General features: G+C 38.4%; 1 protein-coding gene across 1 annotated transcript in view; it reads right to left on the bottom strand.

Moving 5' to 3' along the window:
- The window catches only part of Wdr78 (WD repeat domain 78), a 68,065-nt gene that overhangs the window by 1,191 nt on the left and 43,312 nt on the right, over nucleotides 1-23,562 (bottom strand). The window contains exons 9-17 of the mRNA XM_028784523.1: nucleotides 20,797-21,026; nucleotides 19,286-19,372; nucleotides 17,321-17,472; nucleotides 14,619-14,776; nucleotides 14,343-14,464; nucleotides 6,376-6,474; nucleotides 5,703-5,929; nucleotides 2,888-3,044; nucleotides 62-171 (exon numbers count right to left, since the gene is read on the bottom strand). Of these exons, the coding sequence (XP_028640356.1) occupies nucleotides 130-171; nucleotides 2,888-3,044; nucleotides 5,703-5,929; nucleotides 6,376-6,474; nucleotides 14,343-14,464; nucleotides 14,619-14,776; nucleotides 17,321-17,472; nucleotides 19,286-19,372; nucleotides 20,797-21,026 (1,274 nt within the window). The 3' untranslated portion in view covers nucleotides 62-129. The remainder of the gene's footprint in view (nucleotides 1-61; nucleotides 172-2,887; nucleotides 3,045-5,702; nucleotides 5,930-6,375; nucleotides 6,475-14,342; nucleotides 14,465-14,618; nucleotides 14,777-17,320; nucleotides 17,473-19,285; nucleotides 19,373-20,796; nucleotides 21,027-23,562) is intronic.

The following is a 23,562-nucleotide window of genomic DNA, read 5'->3' as shown; positions in this document are numbered from 1 at the left end:
TTAATATAAATGGAAAATGTAGACTACATATTGCTCTTTAAAACCAAAATCTTAAGCTTACAGCATATGATGTTATTCCTTTTCCCCTAAAGAAGAACAATATGTGACGAGAGTGACAGATCATCCTGTCTAGTTTGTCTTGGGCCCAAGCAGAACGTTGATTACATCTCCCTGAAAAGAAAAAACACAATTACAATACAATAAAATTCAACCTGAACAGTAAAGTTGTCGTTAAAATGCCATTTGAAATTTGTAAGTTAGATGTCCACATTTAATAGGCACCCGGTGAGACTGTAAAAGAGGAAGACAGCAGAGGAAGGTTTAAATAATGACAGTGGCTTCCTGGCATAAAGCTACTTTCCTAGGAATGCCTCTTTTAATAAGGCTTGGCAAACATTTTTACAAGGATTTGATGAGAAGACAGTTTTAGCACCTCCTGTTTGCCTTCATGCCTAAGTCTGTGGTTCCTCTCTTGTATTTCCTGACCTGTCAATGGTTGACTTCTTGATTTCCATGTGAGTTTGTATTTTCACTTAACGATACTTACTTGTACTAAAAAATCATGAGATGATCACATATAAGAGGTGAAAACTAAAGATGTGGGGGAGAAGGAAGAAAAAATATAGAGTGGAAAATGAGAAGGCCAAGTAGGAGAGCTATGTCTTCTCTACCACGAGGGGAAAAGGGTCCTGAGACAACCAGCACCTGAAGGTGACGGGAGATGGAAATGCCAACTGTTCCTAAATGCTAGACCAACAGCCACTGTATCTCAGAAGTCAGTTCCCACCTTCTGGCCTGTACTGCACTCACTGCCTCTGGTACTTCCTCATTCTGCAGTTTCCACTTGCTAAGTCCAGCCAGATCCAACCCTAACATGCTTCTCAAATCTGTCACTCAAACTAATGAGTCCTGCAGTTTGCTCAGGGATGTATCCTTAGTCTCCAAGACAGACACCATCATGCTGTGCATGATCTGACCAATCAAAGAATGCCTTCATATCTTACAATCTTACAACAGTACTCTATTATATTTCTTCATATCTTACAACAATATTCTATTACATTTCTATATTTTTTAAACATTCCACCATTTAAATATTCTCCTTTAGTTAGATTATGTATATATATATGCACAGAAAAATATGGCAAATATCTGTACACTGAGCCATAGTAGTCAATGAAGTATACAGGAGCACTCTCCACAGACTAGCTATGGAAAAGATTTTCTCCTAAAAGGCCCAATGACTTAACTTGCACTAAATTTCTAAACTATAACTGTTTAAAGCAAAATTTAAGATACCCAGTGATTGACCGTTATCATGTGAAAAAAAGGCTGCTGTTTCTGCCATCATGAAAGATAATGTTTGGTAAATATTCCCAATAGTTAGCTATACTAAAAAGCTATAATTGTAAGCCCTGGGCCCAGTCTCATGTTCAGGTTCCACACAGGAACCTGGTGTTATTGTTAGCCATTAAGCAAGATAGGCATTGCTTTAGCAATGATTCCTGTGTTCTCTTTGCTTGCTGTGGCTAATAAATCTTTCTCTGTTCTTTTACACATTGGCTATACTTATATTAGCTTTTCAATTCTCAAGATGTGAACCATGGCATTTGCTTATATTACCCCTAACCAGAATCCATTTGCTGGGCCATGGCTGGAGCCAACTTTCTGCCATATATTATCTCCTGACTTCCTACAGTTGAGTCCTCTAAGAAGCACCAACATGGTAGAAATCATTCCACTTAAAGCTCTCAGAACTCAAGAATGGAAACACTTCTACTGAAGAAGGCCGAGATGGTGACTGGCAGTGAGAGAAAGACCACGTGATCCAAAAGCAATCCAACGAGCACTTCTCTTGCACAGGAGGCACAAAGGCTGTGTGGTAACTTCCTTTGTTTATAAAATACAAATTCAAATAATCAGTGAATATGGACTAGAGAGACAGCTCAGTCTCTCCAGGGGAAAAGCAGTCACTGTGTAAGCATGGGGACCTGAGTTCAAATTCAAAGTTTCCAAAGCACAATTACTTCATAGCAATTCATATTCCTCTGAACAATTCTAAGTGGGAGTTTCAAATTGTCAAATTGTTTACAAAGAATACACTAGTTTCTATCCCAGCCTCAAGATTAAAGAACTTGGCTTACCAAATGTTGTCCAGTACTTAATAGGCCTATATACATTCTAAATAAACCTGTCTATTCAATTGTAAAAAACATATAACATTTTAGTTTAGTAACTTTTTATTTCTTAATTACTACTGAGGCTAAATTTTAACATGTATTAACTAATCACATAATTGTGAATGGCTGTTCTCAACCTGTGCCCACTCTTCTATTAGACTTCATTTTTAAAATTATTATTTATGTGATTTTAATATTTTAACATTTTTTCATATTAGGATATTTACTAGATTATTATTTGCAAAAACAATAAAAACAAAGACAAATTAAAAATCTATTATAAAAATAATGTGCCTTGATGATACTGAGCTTTTCATCAAAATTTGGAAACATAATGCTCACATCTGAATAGCTGCATAGGGTAAAGTACCAGAAACCAAGTCTCACTTCAGAAACACTGGTCAGTATCTGAAGACATTTATTTCAGCTACCCCTACTGTACACAGTACACACAACACTGACAATGTTCAAGGTCCTTATGTAGAGCCATCATTTTCTCCAATTTATTGTCTGTAAGTAAGAAAGTGAGGCGGACTGAAGGCAAGCCTTGCATACACCATGTGTAGTACACACAGTAACTCTTGAAATTCCACATTACCGCACAGCTTACCTCTGCGAGGTATGGAATGTACATTCATTTACATGCTACAAAGTGACACTCCAACAGATTCACAAAAGGACCTAAACATTTTGCATCCAAGTCTTACCCGACCACTGTCCGAAGCAGTAGGCATATTTCTCAGCTCATAGACTGCAACCTGCCCGTCACTGTCTCCCACTAGAAGGCAATCTGTCTCTTTGGCAAAGAGAACGGTTGTAAACTTGATTCCAGGGTTAGCAACATTCACAATCAGAGGGTCCAAACTGCAATGAAATGGTTTATCTGTAGATTTAAGTGTCACGTTAATATTGTCTTTTTTTTCCATGATATATTTTTATTTTCTTAATACCCATATTGTTGACATAGGCAAAGTAGAAACCAGTGCTTCTTAATTAAAATTATAGTATTTAGTTAAACAGTCTTTATTTCTCAGGTGGGAAAAAAGACAAGAGAGGTTCTGGTGACAGAGAAAGTGAATTCAAAATACACAAATAAAAAAGGAAACTTCACTCCATAATTAGGAATTATATTTTGTTTGTTTGCAATTCCTTGTACATGTTAAAAAGAGCTTAGCTGGGTGTCCTTAAGAAAAACAATTGCATTCAGGTAAATAAGAAAATGTATTTTTAACATCTACATAATGTTTTACAATGAATGATTAATGCCCTTGAGGGAATATATTACATTTTATTCCAAAAACAAACTAAAATACAAATAAAAAGGAAACAAGAGGTAAGGCATGCTAGACCTTTTATTTCTATTTTTCATCCTTCTACTCCATAAGGAAGACTGGAATGTTAGGCATTATTCAAAAGATCAGCACATATTCCTTTGGTGAACTTGAAAACTACCTGACCCACCATTGCCACAGTTTGTCAATTTTGTTGGCTATACCATGGATAGATAACGTGTGTACTCTTCCACAGCATCCTGCTGGCAGGGGACAGAATTCTACAGAAGCAAAGCTGGATCTTTTTCAAAACTGTTATCCCAAATAGATTTACAATCAGTAAGAGACTTGTCATTAAACTGAGCCCGTGACCCTATATTTGGAGTAATCCCAAACTGGAGCTCTCAGCCTCAGGTGGGCCAACATCTAAGGAACAATTAAGGGTAAGTAACAAGATTGGATTCCGACATGTGGGGTGAGAGTTCAGTAGAAAAGAATGGAAATGCTCATGAACTGATTTAGATAATTTAGATCTGACTGAAGAATGTTCCTTCTATGCAGAGCAGTTACAGAACTACTCAGTGGAGTCAGCTGGCAGCAACATTAACACAGTTTGAGAATACATAAGCATCATCTGAAGATCTTGTTAAAATGCAGATTGTGTTGTACCAGGTCTGTGAGTTTTAACCATCTCCCAACATGATGTCAATGCTATTGGTCCTCAGAACACAAACTGTTTGGGGAAGCCAGGGTTTAAAATTGTGTTATCTGAGAGAGAATTTAGGGCTCTTAAGCATTGAATTAAGATTACAAGATAGGAAGAAATACAGAAAATGCAATGTGTCAGAAGTCATCTTAAACAATGCAGTGAGAATATGTGACAATAACAGACAGGCACCACTTAAATAGGGCAGGACTCTAAATACTGGAACAAAGCTCTACTTTGTGTTTCCTTGTTTTTTATTTTGTTTGTTGTTGTTGTTTTGCTTTTATACCATTTTAATTACATGCAAGTATTAAAGTCAGTTCTAGGTTGAGGAACTAGCAATACAATAGATGCAAATAGTCAAGGAACAAGCAAGGCAATAAACGCAAATAGTCAAAGAACAAGCAAGGCAATAAACAAAGTCCCAAGATCTCTGTTTCTAAGTGCTTATCAGGATGACCAAAATATCTGAGCCTACTTTCTTGTCCTAGCCCAAAGTAATTTTTGTGCCTGAAGCCTACTTCTTTGTTCCAGCCTAAGATTTAGAGTCCTGCCTGAAATTACTTCTTTGTTCTATACAAACTAAGAAAAGTTGAATTTTTAAAAAATGTGATGAAACAAACCAAAAATATCCTAGAGTATTTCTAAATTCAGAATAATGTTTTCTGCTAATGAAAAATTTTTTTTCATTTCTTCAACGAGCCAACTGCAGCCAGGTAAATGCAGCTCCCAATGTGAACACAGAAACTTAAGGTTCTTTTGCTGCTTAATTTTGTGTGTCAACTTGATTATAATATGGCCCATATACAATTCTTTGGTCAAACGCCCATCTGACATCACTAAGCTTTTGTTCTGTCTTTCTCTGTCTCTCTTTGTCTCCTTTTGTCTCTATCTCTCTGTCTCTGTCTCTGTTTTTCTCTTTCTCCCCTCCCTTTCCTCCCTCCCCCTCTTTCTTTCTTTCTCAGCCCTCAGATGTAATTAGCATTACAGTTAGAATGTAAACAAAGCTGCTCTCCTTCCCTGGTGTGGGTTTGCTTCATCAAATTAGCTGAAGGCCTTACTGAGAAAAGACTATGAGCTGCAATCCAGTTCTGCCTGTAAAATGCCCTTGGGTCCAGCCTCCGAGGCCCCTCCGAAGGCTGCCATAATCATCTCTTCAGAAGGATTTTTGGACCTACAAGAACCTCAGGAGCACAAGGCTACCTTCAACTGTGGTGGTTCTCAGTCTTGGTCCTTAAAACAACCACCCGTACTCTCAAAAAGGGAAAGGCAGCTTCTTCTGTTTTCAGAGAAGCATTGCCCCCAGAAACTATAGTTTTATCAGAAGAATTAAAACCAAGGGATGGCTTATTTAAGTAGCCACTTTATTATATATTAGTCACTTATTCAAAAGCAAATCATTCTATAGTGTAATATTTGAGTTGTGGCTGGCACTGTTTGAGACACAGTACCCTCTACCTGATGAAGGAGCTAGAAAGGGTGTCATTTGATTTGAGCTGTTTCTCCTTGAGACATCACTCAAAACATTACCATTTGATTACTTACGTGCTTATCTGAAGGTCCCAAATCTCTACTCTATTCTCATTGGCAGCAGCAAAAATATATGCAGACTTTGGGGACCAGGCAACATCATAAACAACATAAGTAGTTGGGTAAAAACTCAAAAAAGGCTTGACAGTATCCTGGTGCCATATCATAACACCCCAATCTGCAGAGCAGCTCAAGAAGACATCGGGACAGAATGGGTTCCACGTGACTTTATACACTGGACCCTGGGGATGCAGAGATGCCAAATGTAGGTAAATAATATTCAACCTCTTACGTTTTAAACTTGGCCAATAAATGAAAAGTTCCTAAGATTTCTAGAAGCTATACATGCACCACTGAGCATTGCATAGGAAGTGCTTTAGCTGAAAGAAAGACTCTTCCTTTAATTATTCTATTTAAAATTCTATATAAAAATGTACTTGAGAAAAATGGCCAGAAATTATTAACATATCTTACAGATAATAAGAAAAACAAAGAACTTTGGAAAATGATGATAAAGAGACAAGCCAGTATGAGCAAGAGACAATTTTTCTTTGAGATCAGCATAGACACTTATACAAGGTGCTACTAACTCACAGTTGTAAGCTTACTGCATTGGTTAGACATATTGTATATGTTTCCCCAAATTACTATAAGATACAGTTTCCACATCTATCAGAATTAAACTAACCTTATGTCCTCTATAGGTCTCTAGGTATTGCTCGTTGTATGAACAAGAACACTTGTGAATAAGACCTTCTTCTGTACCAGCCAGATAGATATTTGTGTCCTACAACACAAGATATGTCAGACATTAAATACAAGATCAGATAATTTAACATACAGGAAACCCATCCAGTAACCAAAATGAATACTATCTCAGATACAGTTTTTATGATTTTACAATGATGAGTCCTACCTGAAAGACTTTTAAAGCCAGGTATAGGAGGGTGTGCCTGTACTCTAGGGACTCAGGAGACATTTCTTTGCTGTCAGCATAAGAGCTCCCTTTGACCCACAGAGCTTGGTTACAACAGAAATCTTACACGCTGTTAGCTGTAAAATTGGCATGTTTTTAAGCTTCATGTACATGAATATTAGTAGGACTGGGATCTCTATGCTTACTGGTCATTTATGTTTCCTTCATTATTTTCTTTCTCTTTTTATTTAAAGGTATATTCACATCCACTCATAAAAACTCTTTGTACATTCTAGGACCTATCACATATGTTACAAATATCTTGTCCTGGTATGTGGCTTTTCTTTGTACCTCATATTGAATAGTTTACAAATGCATGTTCTTACTTTATAAGCTAACATGTTTGTGCTTTTACGCCCCCTCCAGGTTACAGAAGCATTCCCCTACATCACGTTCTTGTTTGCTCTGCTTCGTCATGGCATTGCTCTTCATCCCCACCCGACCTGTTTATTTAACCTTGCTTCCTTGCCCATTTTCTGATCTATTATTTTTCTCTCATCCCTTTAGCATTGTAAATTTTACTCTAATTTTAAAACTCATAAAATGACGGTAAAATGCACTTAAAAGACAGTATATTAGAGTGACATCACACTTCTCTGTAGACACTATAAAGGCCAGGAAAACATGATTGATGTATGTATTTCAAGGCCTAAAATAGGTAACTGTGGAACAAAAATATTACTAGAAGTAGCCAGACTGGATAGGAAATGACCCTCAAAGATTCATATACTGGAACACTGGTTCCCTTGTTGGTGGTACTGGTTTGGGAGGTTGTGGAAGCTTTATGATGGTGGGCTTTACTGGAGGGAGTGAGACATCGAGGTTGGGCTCTGAAGTATAATCATACCCCATGTCTAGCCAAAGATCTCTGTTTTCCTGATGAGATGTAAGCAAACTGTTGTATCCCTTACTGCCATGACAGGAGCCATCCCTGCCAACCTGAATGATCATGTCTTCCCTACCCTGAGCTATGAACAGAACTAAGTCTGTCCACACTTCAGTGTCTTCTGTGAGGTATTTAGTCGCGATGATGAGAAAAACTAAGAGATTAAACCATCACACTTATCTTTCAAAGTGAACATAAAAATAAAGGTGTTCTAAAATGAGCACAAACTAAAGCAACTCATGACTCCAACCCTGCAATGCTGAACATATGTAAAAGAATCCTCAACATATGTAAACTCACCTCAATCATGAGAGTACAGCAGAGAAAACTTTCACCACAGAAATAAACACACAAATGGAAAGAAGAAGCCATGTGCTGTTAAACAGCAAACACCTTATATGAATGGGGTTGAGGCAAACAATAGTTAAATTAACAAGAAAGGGAGTGAAGAAATTACAGGAACCAGTAATCCTTCTCAATAATAGCACTAAATATAAATGATACCAACTCAGAAATACACCTTCCTAGCAAAGACACATAGAGACTGAGGAGGATTCAAACTGATGTTTCATGCAAGTACAGTCCGAAGACAACCAGAAGTAGTTATGTCCACATCTGATAAAATATGCTCAAGCCAAATAAATGACTACCTAGAAATTAAGAGGATAATATGAGTATATATTCATATATATAATAGATAATAAAATGAACATATCCATATACGTATACATACGTACGTGCGTGTGTGTGTGTGTGTGTGTGTGTGTGTGTGTGTGTATGTATACCTGAATATATATGTTTCTACTTTCCTTGTTGGATATAATGGTAGACTAGAAGCTGCCTCTCTTGTTATTTAGGAAAGAAGAAAGGCAGAGAGAAAAAGAGAGAGAGAAAAGATGTATTCTGAAGAGAGAAAGAGCTTCAGAAATTCATGAAGCCATGAGATGAAATCCAACCTGTAACAGATCCCAGGATGCTGGAGATGCTGATCATGAGAAAGTCACCAAGGAGAGCTGTAAACATGGAGTGAAGCTGAACCCATAGAAAGCTATGTTTGCTGAATGTGGAAGGAATCAGGGATAGAGAGAGCTAACTAAGCTCTTTAGAGCACAAATGATTCCATCATGGGATCCAGATACTGGCCATGGAATTGCAGGGTTTGGTGTTTACCCTGCTGGGTTCTAGTCTAACTTTGGTCTAATGTTTTGGTTTATTATGTGTGCATATATACACTTAGAAAAGAGCATGTATCCTCTGTGTCATGTGTTTGAAATTGTAACATCTTTTTGATACCACATGGGCTCACACTGAAGAGCTGGTCCACATCTCAGGGTACACTATACTTATAGTTTTGAATAAGGCTTTAGTGTTGAAGACCATAGGGACTTTCTGACATTGGACTGATTGCATTTTTTCATTATAAGATAGGCAGAAAAGGTATAGAAGGTTGAAAAGTGATATGTTGTGGTTTGAAGTTGATAAGGGAAGAATTGTGACAGTATTGTCAACTTGACCTGCTCTGGAATTACCTAGGAAAAAAGATCTCTAGGCTTGTCTTTGAAGAGCTGACAAAATTACATTAACTCTGTTAGGAGTTCCAACCATAACTGTGAGTAGCTCATGAGCTGTGGTCCTGGACTAAAGAAAAATGAGATGTTAACTGAACACTAGTGTTCACTCCCTCTCTGCTTCTGGACTCCATGTTGAGCAGCTGCGTTACACTCCCATCTAGCAACTTCCCCACGACGATGGACTGAATCCCTTCATTCTTTCTGTTGTCTTTTTAAAACTATTTTTATCACAAGAATAAAAAAGTAAGGAAGCACAATAAAAAAAAAAATAAAAAGATGCAAATTAATGAAACCAGATTTGAAAATGAAGACATTACAACACTTACCAGTGAAATTCAGAAAACCATTATGGCATACTTTAAAAAGCTTACATGTCCTCTCCAGTAGGTGGTGGTGCAAGACTCTGCCAAGAGGCAGAGGCAGGCAGATTTCTGTGAGTTCGAGGCCAGCCTAGTCTTCAGAGCAAGTTATAAGACAGCCAGGGCTAGAGAGAAACCCTGTCTCAAAAAATCTAAATAAATAAATAAATAAATAAATAAATAAATAAATAAATAAATAACTATAAAAAGCTTAGATGTCTCTAAATTGGAATATTTAAAGAGATGAATGACTTTCTGTATGCATATAACCAACTAGAGTTGAACCAAGATAATATCAATAATTTAGACCAATCTATAGCAAGTAACAAAACTGAACCAATAGTTAAAAAAAAAAAAACCAAAAAAACCCAAACCTGTCAACTATAAAAAGACCAGATTTCGATGGTTTCACTGCTGAGTTCTACCACACTTGTAAATATTTCACATAAGTAAAGTCTAGAGCAGAAATCACAGGATTATTTCCATATAAATAGAAAGGGCTTTAGACAAAATCCAACATCCCTTTATAAGCAAAGCCTAAAGACAGCAGGAATGGAAGGTATATATCTCATTATAACCAAGGATGTATATGACAGAGCCATTATAATATTAAATGTGGAAAAATACAAAGCATTTCCACCCAAATCAGAAACAAAAAGGATGCCCACTCTCAGCTCTGGCAATAAGACAAGAGACAGAAATAAAAGTGCTACGAATTAGAAATGATAAGTAAGTGTATCCTTATTTGCAGATGACATAATTCTGCAGGTTTCATCTGTAAGGACTATAAGGACACTAGCAGGAAGCGCTTAGATCTTACACATTAGTCCAGCAGAATGGTAGTCTAGAAAATTAAAATATAAAATTCAGTAGTCTTCCTACATACCAGCAACAAAGATGCTTAGAAAGAAGTTGGGAAAACAATGTCTGTCAAAAGGTTGGTTCTTTGAAAAATAATATTGACAATATCCCATATAAAACTAAGTAAAAGACTCAATAAAATTGGAGATGAAAAGGAAGGATGTACAGTGGATTCCAGTGAAACCCAGAGGATCATCAGGTAATAGAAAGCATATTCCAAAAACCCCATAAATTCTGTGAGAAGCTAAAGGAGACCAGCCTGGGCGACGTGAGACTCTGTCTCTACCCCTCCTCCACCACTATAAAATATGTACACATGTAAGACAGGAAAAGAAGGCAGACTAGTGAGAGGAGGAGCTAAGAGCATGGAATATAGGATCATGATAATATACATATAATATATATATATATATGAAAATGTCATGATAATATATATATATATGAAAATGTCAAAACAGTTTACTTTATTATCACTGAAAAGAATAATTTAGAAAATATGTATATGGAAAAGAAGGAAGCTCACAAATTTTTAAAAGTCAGTAAAGCAAGGAAAATTTAAAACCAGTGAAAATGGCAGAAGGGAAATTACTAGGACCAACGTGAGAAGCAATTACACAGAAAACAGAAAAACAGTATGAACATAAATTACATCAAAATCTGATTTTGTGAGAGAAATAAAATTGATAAATGTGAGTCAGGTGCAGCCATTACAGGAAGAACACTCTAACCTAGGTGTTTTAGATTTGTCCCAGTAATATACAGAGATAGATTCCCTAGCTCTTCCAGACAGATTAACTAGAAAAAAACAGAAGATACAAATAAACAATATTAGGAATCACGTGACATTATTAAGTTATTAGAGAATATTAAATGACATTATAAAGTTATTAAAGGATGCTAAAAGACTATCAATGTGATTATAAATCCAACAATTTAGATTAAATTAATGATTTAAAAACACTTTGCCAATGTTCATTCAAAAAAAAAAAGATGACCACAGTATCTTTAACTCTATTAAAATTTTGAATTTATGGTTAAAAATTTCATCGCAAAAAACAAAAAATTTCATCGCGAAGAGAACTCCAGGCATAGATGATTGGTTAATTCTATCAAATGTGACCACAGAAGTAATGCTCATTTAATTCAGTGTTAGAAGGACTGCAGGGCAGGGTCATCATGGTCATTGCCCAGAGCAAAGGCGTCATGAGAAAATGAAACTACATACCATGATGCTCAGGAACAAGGATGAGATCATTTTACACAAATACTCAGCATGCTCTGCCTAACTATATTAAAAACTCTACAAGTCATGAACACAGGGATTTTGGTCTCAGGAATAAAGTTTCAAGAATGATAACCAGTACAATTCACCATATTGACAAGCTTAAAAATAAAAGATATGAGCTATCCAATCATCTTAAAGACAGTAAAAGCATTTGGCCAAATCCAAAATCCATTCTTGATTAAAAAAAAAATGTTCATCCAATCATGGATATAAAGAACTTTCCTTGTTTGATCAGCAATATTTCCATAAAGCTCTCAGCTGGCACGCAGTCAGTAATGGAGACTTCAGTGCCTTCCCGCACAAGCAGAAAGAACACAGGCATCCATCTTCACCACCTCTACTTATTACCCATAAACTCAAATTGTATTAAGTAATCTTTAACGTATTTTCTGTTTCTACATAATTGATTCTCATTGTGATCTTAAGATAATTTCCTTTTCAATGTTTACCTCAATTTTACATTGGTATTATTTTCTCTAACTTTTAAAATAAACATGCAAGACACAAAATGAAAAGATGGTCATATTAGAAAGAAAATACAACTGTATTTATAGATCATGTCTAATTATGTATGTCAGAGATATATCCCCAAGATGTCAGACTGGTATTTCTAAAACCTGGCTCTATGTGTGGGCTCCCTGAGTGATGAGTGTGTCACAGGGAGGTCGTGGCTATTTGAGGCACTGTAGGATGTTTAGTAGCATCCTCTGTGCACAAGATGCCAGGAGTATCTGTTCATTTTCATTGCCAACTCATTGCATCTCCAGCAATCAAAACTGCCTCCAGGAATTGTTGACCACTTTTCTGCTAGGAAAATGTATTTCCAGAAAATATAAGCCGGCATTATATATCCCTACAAGTAGACTTGGGTTATAACAGATGGGATAGTCATATTTAACTCCTGTTTAATTAAATATTTTTATCTTATTTTACTGTGTGTGGGGTACATGTGGAGGTGAAACTTTTGCAAGTTGGCTCTCTCCTTCTAACATGGGTTCCAGGGATTGAACTAAAGTTATCAAGTAAGAGCAAGACATTTCACCACCCCAATTTTCCAGATCCCAAAGACTCATGTGTTTCAATGAGTGGCACTATTAGGTGGTATGGCTTTGTTGGAGGAAGTATGCTCTTGCTGGAGGAAGTGTGTCACTGAGAAGGCAGGCCTTGAGGTCTCAGATGCTTAAGTTATACCCAGTGTGACACAAAGTCTCCTTCTGCTGCCTGTACATCAGGATGTAGAACTCTCAGCTCTTTCTCCAGCATCTTGTCTACCTGTATATCACCATGTTTCCCGCCATGACAGTAATAGAATAAACTTTTAAAATATAAGCTAGCCCCAATTAAGCATTTTCCTTTATAAAAGTTGCCATGGACCTGGTGTTTCTTCACATCAATAGAAACCTTAAGACAGTGTGTGTGTGTGTGTGTGTGTGTGTGTACATGTGCACAGGTCAGAGGACAGCTTTTGTTCCACCTTGTTGAGGCAAGGTCACTCTTCTTGTGCTATACAGTGTGTTGTAGGCTACCTGGTCCAATGGCTATGGGGTAACTCTACTGTCCTGACCTCCCACATATCTACAGGAATATTGTGTTTACAGCATGACACTATATACAGCTTTTACATGACCTCAGGGCAGTGGCAAGTGCTTTTACTCCTGAGCCATCTTTCTGGCTCTCAAGGTTTCACTTAAATGAGGCAGATGGTAGTATCACTATAAAGATGATTAACGTATGGATTTGTTTTTTTAGAGGTCTTCCGTAGTATCCAGTCTTCTGATTCCAAGATCCTCCAAAAGAGCTGGACCTCTTTATCTGTTCTGATGTCACTAAGGTCTTGAGAAATCTGAACTGAAGTGGTTTTCCTAATCCCCAATCCTGAGAGTTAATTCTCACATTAAAATGAATGGCTGACCAGTGACTGGCCCAACCTGAGACCATCCCATGGGCAGATACCAATTCATGACACTATCAGTGATGCTATGATGTGCTTGCAGACCAGAGCCTAGCATAACTGTCCTCTGGGAAGCTCTACCTAGCAATTGACTGAAACAGATGCAGATTTCCACAGCCAAACATTGGACAGAGATCAGGGACCCATATGGAAGAGTTAGGGGAATGATTGAAAGCCCTGAAGGAGCTGGCAACCCCACAGGAAGACCAACAGTGTCAACTAACCTGGACCCCTGGGAGCTCCCAGAGACTGAGCCACCAACCAAAGAGCACACCACAAGCTGGTCCGAGGCCCCTGGCACATATGTAGCAGAGAGCTGCTTTGTCTGGCCTCGGTGGGAGAGGATGCACCTAATCCTGCAGAGACTTGATGCACCAAGGTAGGGGGATATGGGGGAGGATGGAGGGTCTGCCCCTCTCAAAGGCAAAGGGGAGGGGGGATGGGTGGAGGAACTCTGAGAGGGGAGACTGGGAAGGGGCAGCATTTGCGAGGCTAAATAAATAAATAAATAAACTATAAAGCAGTCCATTATAGAGTTGATTTATGTAAGTACAGTAGAGAGGCCAAGAGGGTGAGGAGAGGCATGAACCATAGGCATGCAGCTGTAAGAGAAGCTATCCCGCCACAGCTCCTCTCTACCTGCTTCATATCAGCGGCCATCTCTATGTTGATAGTTTGTCCCGGTGTGTACAATTCACAAATTGCACCTCAATATTTGGGAACTATAACAGAAAATAGTAGATAATGGGTTGAAATATAAATTTACCTTGGGGTGGAAAGCAAAGCACATTCCAGGAGCCTGTCGAGATATCAAGGCCTCGCCTTTTTTTTCCTTTTCCCCTCCCTTTTTGCTGATTGTAGCAGTGGTTCGCTTCAGTCGCATCAAATCTTTATGGAAAGAAATGTGCATGTACATTTGTATTTATGTATGTATGTATTTATGTATGTATGCATGCATGTATGTATGTATGTATGTATGTTTTTTTTTCACCAAGAACTTTTAGTCCAACATCTGACAATGGGCTTTTTTTCTGTGTTTTACCATGACAATCCAGTCCTTTGCGAATGACCCACTTGGAGATCCTTCCGTCTGCTGATATAGACACCAAGATTTCTCTTTTGTCGTCCCCAGTAGTTCCTCTGTCTTGCTCTATCCACTGCACTTGCCAAACTGGTCCCAAATGTTTCTGAGGTGATTCACTAAAGCAGAGGGAGTTGCCAAATAAAAAGTAGTTAAATAATATTTGAAGACCTTGGAGTATAAGTGATCAAAACAATCCCACAACGATCTTTTTTTTCTACTCCTATAATGATACTTGTAGGCGGGAGCAAGGCTTGGTCTTGTGAGTGATTAGAGTTGCTTTTACTATAGTAATAACGTTTATCTTCACTTTAAGTTACTCTGAAGCCAGAAGCTGCAGGCCTCTGATGGAATTAACACCTGTCACTTAACAGTGGAGGAATAAGTAGAGGATTAATTGCTAGGGCTTTTCTCTCTCTTGCTCAGAAGCCTCACCTCTTGCTTATCAGGTAGGAGGGAGGTTTGGACCAATAAACTTTTATTGAACGAGGTGAAGAGAGTCACTTGCAGAAGGGAAAACTTTTACACAAACTAATATGCATAAACTCACATACATTCATATACAAATCCATGCACACCCACTCATACACCTTCATGCCATCCAGTTGGGTCCAGCTCCTTACTTATCTCATAATAACACACACACACACACACACACACACACACACACTCCACACTTACATATGCATATTATGCATATATGGAGCAAAAACCCAAGTGCCAGTGCAGAAAGGACTCACTCGTTCTAGATGAAAAATGAGCTACAATCTTTATTGCATAGAGAAAGAAAAAGCTTCTACCCTTTTATTGCTAAATAAATTAGACGCAAGTCTGTAAGAAGAAAGCTTTGTCCTCTTTAGTAAGACTAAGCCAGCCTTGCTGTTAAGAAGAGTCCTGTTCTGTCCCATGGTAAGGAGAAGCCTGCCTGCTCTTTCTGCTCTCTCTGAAGCTTCTTCTTTGTCCCTCTTTGTCTCTGCATTCTGCACATTGCTCTCTTCTGCTCTTGCCCTAATGTCCTCTTTATTTCTAAGGGAAAGTAAAAGGGGGAAAATCTATCAGTCTATATGCTCTCTAAATTTCTAAGTTGCTTTCTTAATTTCTAAGTTACTCTACTCTGCTGTCTTCTTCCTCCTAATCTTGCTCTCTTCTTTTCCTATAATGCAATGCCATATAATGTAATGTTCCTAGTTTTTCGTACCTTTTCTGGGGGGATAGATCACACAGTTTCTCCAAATTTTTTTTTAAACAAATATTCACTAAAAGTTCAAACATAGATTCAAATCATAAATTGAATAAGTAGTTTACAACAGAGATGTTTACATGTGCTTTCATTAGGAGTAATTATCTCACTACACAATTATCTGTCACTAGCTCCACAGGTTCATTGAGAGCTAAAAAAAAATCATAATTCTTGTGACTAAGTTGTTAGAATCTGTATTTTTCACTTTAGGTATCTACTCTTTAAACATGTTGAATGAGTAACTTTATTTTTATAATTTCTTCTCCATTGTCTAAATCAATTAGTCTTTAGACTGTCATTTATATATATTTCATTGTTATCCCTATATGGTTAGGATTGCCCTCTGGCTTGCCTCTGAGATTGAAAAAATTAAAATGATCTCTCAGAATACTGACTTTTTCTATTTGATGAATTGAGTGTTGTATTCTTATTATTCATTCCTTTGATTATTTCCACTACAATAGTTTCGAACTTTTAGTAAAGGATAGCTTTAAATATTCAGAAAAAAAAATTATGGGACCTTTTCCCAGAAACAAGCACTGGGGCTCATGCTGGCAAATATAGGCAAATAACTTCAACAGTACGAACCTCTGATTTAGTAACTATACCCAATCTCTCTCTCTTTTTTTTGGGGGGGGGTGGTTCTAGACAGGGTTTCTCTGTGTAGCCCTGGCTGTCCTGGAACTCACTCTGTAGACCAGGCTGGCCTCAAACTCAGAAATCCGCCTGCCTCTGCTTCCCAAGTGCTGGGACTAAAGGCGTGCACCACCACCGTCCGGCTATACCCAGTCTCAACTAAGCTTATCCTGATACTACTGCAAACATGTGTGCCACCATGTCTTAGCCACACTGAAGTTTGATCTAAAACACAACCAACCACTTAACTTATTTAAACTATCTTCTCTTTTTACCTGCCTGTGTTTTCCATGTAACTTATTCATCATCTCATTCACTGTTTCTCAACTCTTCCCTGTACTGGTGTTACATGCTAAATATCTCATTATGACATGATGAGAATATGAAACAAAGCCTCCCCCTTTGCTCTCAAGGCAATCACACAGAAGCTCAGAAAGATCTACCAGACTGTCTACTCACCAGCGGTCTGTGTAGTACGGTAAGCATCAAAACACAAAAGAAGAGAGTGAAGTTTCCTAGAGGAGGTGATGTCAAAGCAATAGTCTAAGAATATTGGTAAACCACTAAGCCGAGGTAAGTTTGTGGGTAAGGTAGGCAGAGAAGAGGAAGAAGGAGGTAATAAGTATAAGGGAATTTACACACTTTGAAAACAATGGTATCGCATTCTCAGTAACAACAGAATATTCACTTAAAAAACATTATTCTGATAAATGCTCCTGGTGGGGGGGTGGGGTGGGAGGGGGGACAGTATGCATTGTGTTTGTTTATCTCCTTTGTGGATTCTTACCTACTGTCCAGAACTGGAGTGTTGTGGCTGTTCTGTACATTATAAATCGCAACAGTGCCATTGTGGTAGCCAACTGCTAGCAGATTAGGTGAGCTGATTGAAAAGTCCACAGAAGTAACTCCATATGGACTCTGATAAATACGCTCTGGCCACTGTGGGGGAGGAAATGCTCTATTACATTTTAAGCATTTTTACAGATTGCAGAAGGGCAGACTATGCTGGCAGCTGAGACTATCTTGTGCTGGTGAGGATGTAAGAAGTCAATCTGCCTTCAGTTACTCCGATGCATAGCTTCCAGTGCACACGAAAGCAAATCTTCAAATAGTCACTTCCTTTACTTCATATAAATCTTTAGTCCTCAATAGCTTTATAAACACATCATGAACTTCTGAATCAGTTATCACACTGGAGTAATCCTCTAGCAGGGGTTAGTGTGACCAGTACATGTGACCAGTACATGTTTTCCCCCTGACATAGGCACATAATAAGCTGCCAATAGATCATGCATCTCTATCCTCTGGCATTTGTTTTAGAAACGTGGATTGTGTCAGTATTTCTACAAAGCAGATAGAAAAAAAAATCCTCCAAAGTTCTTTTTACAACTCTACCATGCCTAGACTAAATCCTTTCCTCTGTCTAATCACTATGTGGACAAGGAGACGATGAGAAACTCCACCAGTCCTCCGCATTTCATCCATCATGTTCCTATGCATGTCAACCCTGTGTCCTAAGGGACTATAGCTACTCACAGTGGCTGTAACCACGGTGTGTGCTCTTTTAATCTCCATGTTTTTGACTTCACATTTTACTTCCAAGTTTAAATTAATATAAACCTATATAACAATAGCTATATTTAATTAAGAGCAGGGCTATTTAGTTAAAAGAGCATTATCATCCTTATTCTTCCTCCTTATAAAATTCATAGCATTATTACACTAGAAATCCAGGTAGCTAGATCTCTAAATTGATAAACAGGGTTACCCACTGGCTTGACTCTGAGATTTCAGTATTTCTTTCTTAGAAAAATAGGATTATTTTTCAGATTGTTAACTCTTTTTCAGTAGCTGGAGTGAGTGCTATCCCTGGATGACATATGTTGTTTCCAAAGGTTCTTCAATACAAACTCTTTTATACTTAGCTGTAATAACGCAATAAATAAAAGATACTTGAAATGTATTGTGTGGAGTCATAAATGATTTCCCTTTACCCTATGTTAAATAAGAACAAATTATAATGATTATAACTTTAAACAAAAGAAAACAATGTGGACAAGGAAGATGGTTCTGTTGGTAAAGTCCTTGCCTTTCAAGTCTGAAGACCTGAATTCAATTCCCAGAAGCCATGGACAAACACGGGTTGCTGGTGGCATGTGCTTTTAATTGGTAGGCAGAGACAAGGGGATCTTGGGCTGGCTGGCCAGACTGACCCATTTACTTGATGAGCTCCAAGCCAAAGATTGAATAACTCCAAGCCAGCAAGAGACCCTGACTCAGAAAAACAAGCTGTGACCCTGAGGTAACATCATCTAGGACTATGTGTTCACACACATACACACACACACACAAAGTGCACATGCACCTGCATATGTGCACTTACATGTATGAACACACATATGAAAGAAAGTGAAAAGTCTTGACTGATAAAATGGTCTGGACTTTGCTGAATTATTATTATTATTAATTTTTAAAGATTTATTTATTTATTTAATGTATATGAGTACACTGTTGCTCTCTTCAGACACACCACTGAAGAGGACATCGGATTCCATTTAAGATGGTTGTGAGCCACCATGTGGTTTCTGGGACTTAAACTCAGGCCCTCTGGGAAGGCAGTCAATTCTCTTAACCGCTGAGCCATCTCTCCAGCCCCTGGACTTTGCTGAATTATTACATACAAATAAACAGTGTACAAAAACCCTGTCAACATTTAACTAAGTAAAAAGATGCTTGTTCCTTTTTGGGTTACCATGGGGTTCTTTATTGACCAGCAGCAAGCCATTCCTCTTTTTTGTTCTCTAAATCCAAAGTTCCCATAGCCAACAGCCAAAAGGTCCTAAAAAAACAAAACAAGACACTTCAGAGGATGACAGGAAACTTCAGCACACACATGAAGATGCCTACTAATGAACTATTCAAAAACACTGGTAAAACAGAGGGCAAGGGCTAGAGTCAGGGCTGCAGCTCAGAGGTGGAGTGCTTGCTTAGTATATAAAAGGTTCTGAGCTTAAAGTACACTAAATATTTCAAAGATGCAGTTACTCCTGGGATGCTATTTGGAATCGCTGGTTGGGAAATACCTTCTGAAACATTTTGTAAAACCCAGAACATCAGCTTGGTTACTGTATAAATATTCTCCTTTTAAAACAAATAAACCAGCCTCTGGCTCAGTGGTCCTTAACCTTTCTAATGCTTCCACACTTTAATACAGTTCTTCACGTTGTGGTGATCCCCAGCCATAAAATTACTTTCATTGCTGCTTCATAACTATAAGTATGCTACAGCTATGAATCATAATGTAAATATCTGTGTTTTCTGATGGTCGGTGGGGGTTGCAACCCACAGATTGAAAACCGCTGCCCTAGTTTATCTACCTCAAGATGACTTTGGGGATTCTCCTGCCAGATGTCTGCACCTGAATTCGGGCTGCTCCATTTCCTGTTTGGGTGAGGTTGGAGAAGTTACTTATTATCTTCGTGCCTCAACATAGTGGATGATCTGACTCATATAGTTACGTTAGCACGAGGCTAGAGAGACGGATCAGCACTTACAAGCATATACTGTTCTTCCAGAGGACCTAAGATGGGTTCCCAGGACCCACATTGTGCTAACAAACACCTCTAACTCCAGCTGCGGTGGATCAGTAGCCTTTGTCTTTCTGGGACATTGCACTCACGGGCACATATTCATAAACACACATACACATCTTTTAAAAAACTAAAAATAAAATCATAAGAAAATACTTTAAGTAGTTCCTGGTACATATCAATCTAATAATATTAATATGCATCTAGTAATATTAATTACATTATTACTAAGGGAGCTCACAAATGTTTTACATATTGGCATGATCACTGGATTAAGCATACCCTCCCAAGTATGACTGCTTGGAGGAGAAGAATTTAGGTATATGACTTTCAGATAAATAAGCGAACCATACATTATTTTCTGGTATATTTCACATCATCTGACATAGATTTAGTGGATACTATGTGGCAAGCACACTCTTAAAATAGAGATGGTAATATGTTTATATGTAAGGATAAATATGTAACTACTTGCATTTTCTCCTTTTTCAAATATAAGCTGTGTTCTGAGATATTTTAAAACTAGGTGTTATATAGCCAGGCAAAAATCATTTGCTCAAGTCTGAACACACACACACACACACACACACACACACACTATAATAAATAAGAATTTACAAAGCATTGTAACTTAAGTGCTAGAGTGGGATTGTTACAGCATTTGCTGACTTACTGGGTTCACTTTATTCCAGGAAAGGCTGCTCACATTGAGGCCTTTAGTTAAGTCACAGGAGAAAGACCAGAGCCGCTCCAAATTAGCTGGTATTGTTGACTGTTCTGTGGTTATCTCGATCTCTAGTTCCATTTCCATCTCTTCATCATCATCCTTCTTCAGCTCGTCCTCTTCTACCTTATCATGACTTTCCACTTCCAAAGCTTCTTCAGGCTCTCCAGGTTCATGTTCTAAAGTTAAATCAGAGATGTCATTGTCCTCTGCACCTATAGGGCAGGGCCTGTCAAAGGCCTTAGATAGTGTCACTATCTGTCACTGACACTTACATTACACACCATTAGATCTACTGGAATACACAGCCAAAGTGACAGGGTACCTGAGTGGTAACCCAAGCCTACTGAAACTTTCTGAGAACAGACTTGGTGATCACTCAGAGAATGGGCCAGAGTGGTACAGTCACATGCTGTTACTTTGGGAATACAAAACAAACTTTGTGCTGTTTTTTTGGTTGGGATGGGGGTCGACAACTTTACCTTAGAAAGTATACATCTCAAAGCTGGGGAGATGGCTTAGTGGATAAGAGTTCTTGTTCTGTAAGCATAAGGATCTAAATTTGAATCTTCAGAACACACACACATACACACAAGCTGAATATGGCTGCACATGCTCATGACTCCTATTGTAGGGCAGAAATACACACATCAACAAAACCTCAACAGCCAGCCAGAGAAACTTCTGGTTCAGTCTCAAGGAAGAGAACAACACTAGATCTCCTGTTGTTCTGGGCTCCTTATGCATTATGTAGGCATAGGTAATCACAAACTCACATGCATACACTAAACACACATAAGAGAGAGAGAGAGAGAGAGAGAGAGAGAGAGAGAGAGCGCGAGAGAGAGAGAGAGAGACTGAGAGAGTCAGAGACTCAGAGAGAGAATATGTGAATTTATCTCATACCTTTAAATTTTAACTAAGGCAGAAGACTTCTGAGTTTTTTCCCTCCATGTTTAATTATTGCCTTCTGATATGAAAATTCCTTAGCAATTGTTCATACCTAACTTAGTGTCCCAATCAACATCCATGAACTAGACCAATGTGATGCCTTGTTAAATGCCCCTAAATTGTGATTGTAGGGCTGTAGAACCACTGAAAATAAATGTTCACAGTCTGCTTGTTTGTTAAGCCCAGGGGATACTGGGTAGGGCACAAAAATATGAGCCTTATCAGTAGTTACATATGTTTAGTCACTCATGTTATGAGGATTGTTTCTAGTCAGGGTTCTGTAGAGGATTTGTTAGAGGCGCTTACAGGCTGTGGTCCAGCTAGTCCAACAATGTCTGTCTACTGAGAATCCAGCAGTTGTTTAGTCCACAAGGTTGTATGTCTCAGCTGGTCTTCAGTATTCGCCAGAATTCCAAATAAGTGTGCTTCAATGCCAGTGAAGGAACAGACTTGCCAGTGAGAGTGAGAGGAAGCTGGCAGAGAGCAAAGCTTCCTTCTTCCATGTTCCTCATATAGGCTGCCAGAAGAAGGCGTTCCCACTTTTAAATGATTTAATCAAGAAAAATCCCTCACAGGTATATCCAGATCCTTAGGTTTTTGGTTAGTTCCAGATATGGTCAACTTGACAAACTGGAATAATCATCACAATGGTTAACCTTTATCAACACCTTGCCTGGGCATTAAAGTCATATAGGAGACAGCTGTCAGTCAGAACATCTGAGCATTTCCAAGGATGTTTAACTTCAGATCATCTTGAATGTGGGCAGTACCATCCCTTGGGCTCAGAAGAACAAAGAGGAAACTCTGCTTCCTATGTAAGGAGTCCCAGCAGCATGCTACTGCTGCTGTAAGCTCTGCTATGTCTTCTGGCCATGATGGGCAGTATCCTCTTAAACAGTGAGCCAAAAGTTAAATCCTTTCTTCTGTAAGTCCTTTTGGCAGGTGTTTTGTCATGGCAACAAGAGAAGTAACTAATCCCACTATGAAGCTGTAGCCAGAAGAGCCACTACAATTTAAATCACTACTGGGAAAGGCTTATAATAGTGCACTCTTTCTTTAAGATCCATTATCTTTGTACACAAGCCAAATAACATGAGCTGAATGAGAGATATGCTAGGAGCCATCCTGCCTGCTTATTTAAAGCCCTTGATGGTGGTGCTAATCTACACCCTCTGTGCAGCTGCCTTTGGTTTGTTGTTTCTGTCACCCACAAGAGAATCCACTCTTGTGTAGTACAGCCCATGGGTTTTGAGAAAAGTGACTGACATGCATTTCCCATTATGGTATTGTTCACAATAGTCTCGCTGTCCTAAAAGCCTCTGCTCGGCCTCTTTATCCCTCAATGTGCCCTCACCCCTGTCAATTATTCTTCCCATTGTCTACACAGCTTTGCCTTTCTGAGGATGTCTTACAGCTGTAATCACAGCTTGTGCCGTTTTCAGACTGTGTTTGTTTACAAAGCAATATGCTTGCAGGCTTCCACCATGTCTAGGCACAACTTGGTGACTCAGCACTGAACAATAGCTGTACCCTAGTCTATCCATTTACCTAGTAATGGAAATTTTGTTTACTTTCAAATTTGAGGAATGATGGGAAAAGTTCCCATGAACACTGTGTACAGGGCTTCTTGATGAGTGTGGGTATAAATTTCTTGCTCAACAGAGTACCTACCAGGGTGCGCTGTTAGGATTTACAGTAAGAATATGCATAATCTTATAACTGTCATGCAAGCTGTCTTGCAGACTGACTGGATATACCAGTGTG

Source organism: Grammomys surdaster, unplaced genomic scaffold, assembly GCF_004785775.1.
Source record: "Grammomys surdaster isolate TR1022 unplaced genomic scaffold, NIH_TR_1.0 100, whole genome shotgun sequence".
Lineage (NCBI taxonomy): Eukaryota > Metazoa > Chordata > Mammalia > Rodentia > Muridae > Grammomys > Grammomys surdaster.
This window is presented reverse-complemented; position numbering and strand designations above follow the sequence as displayed.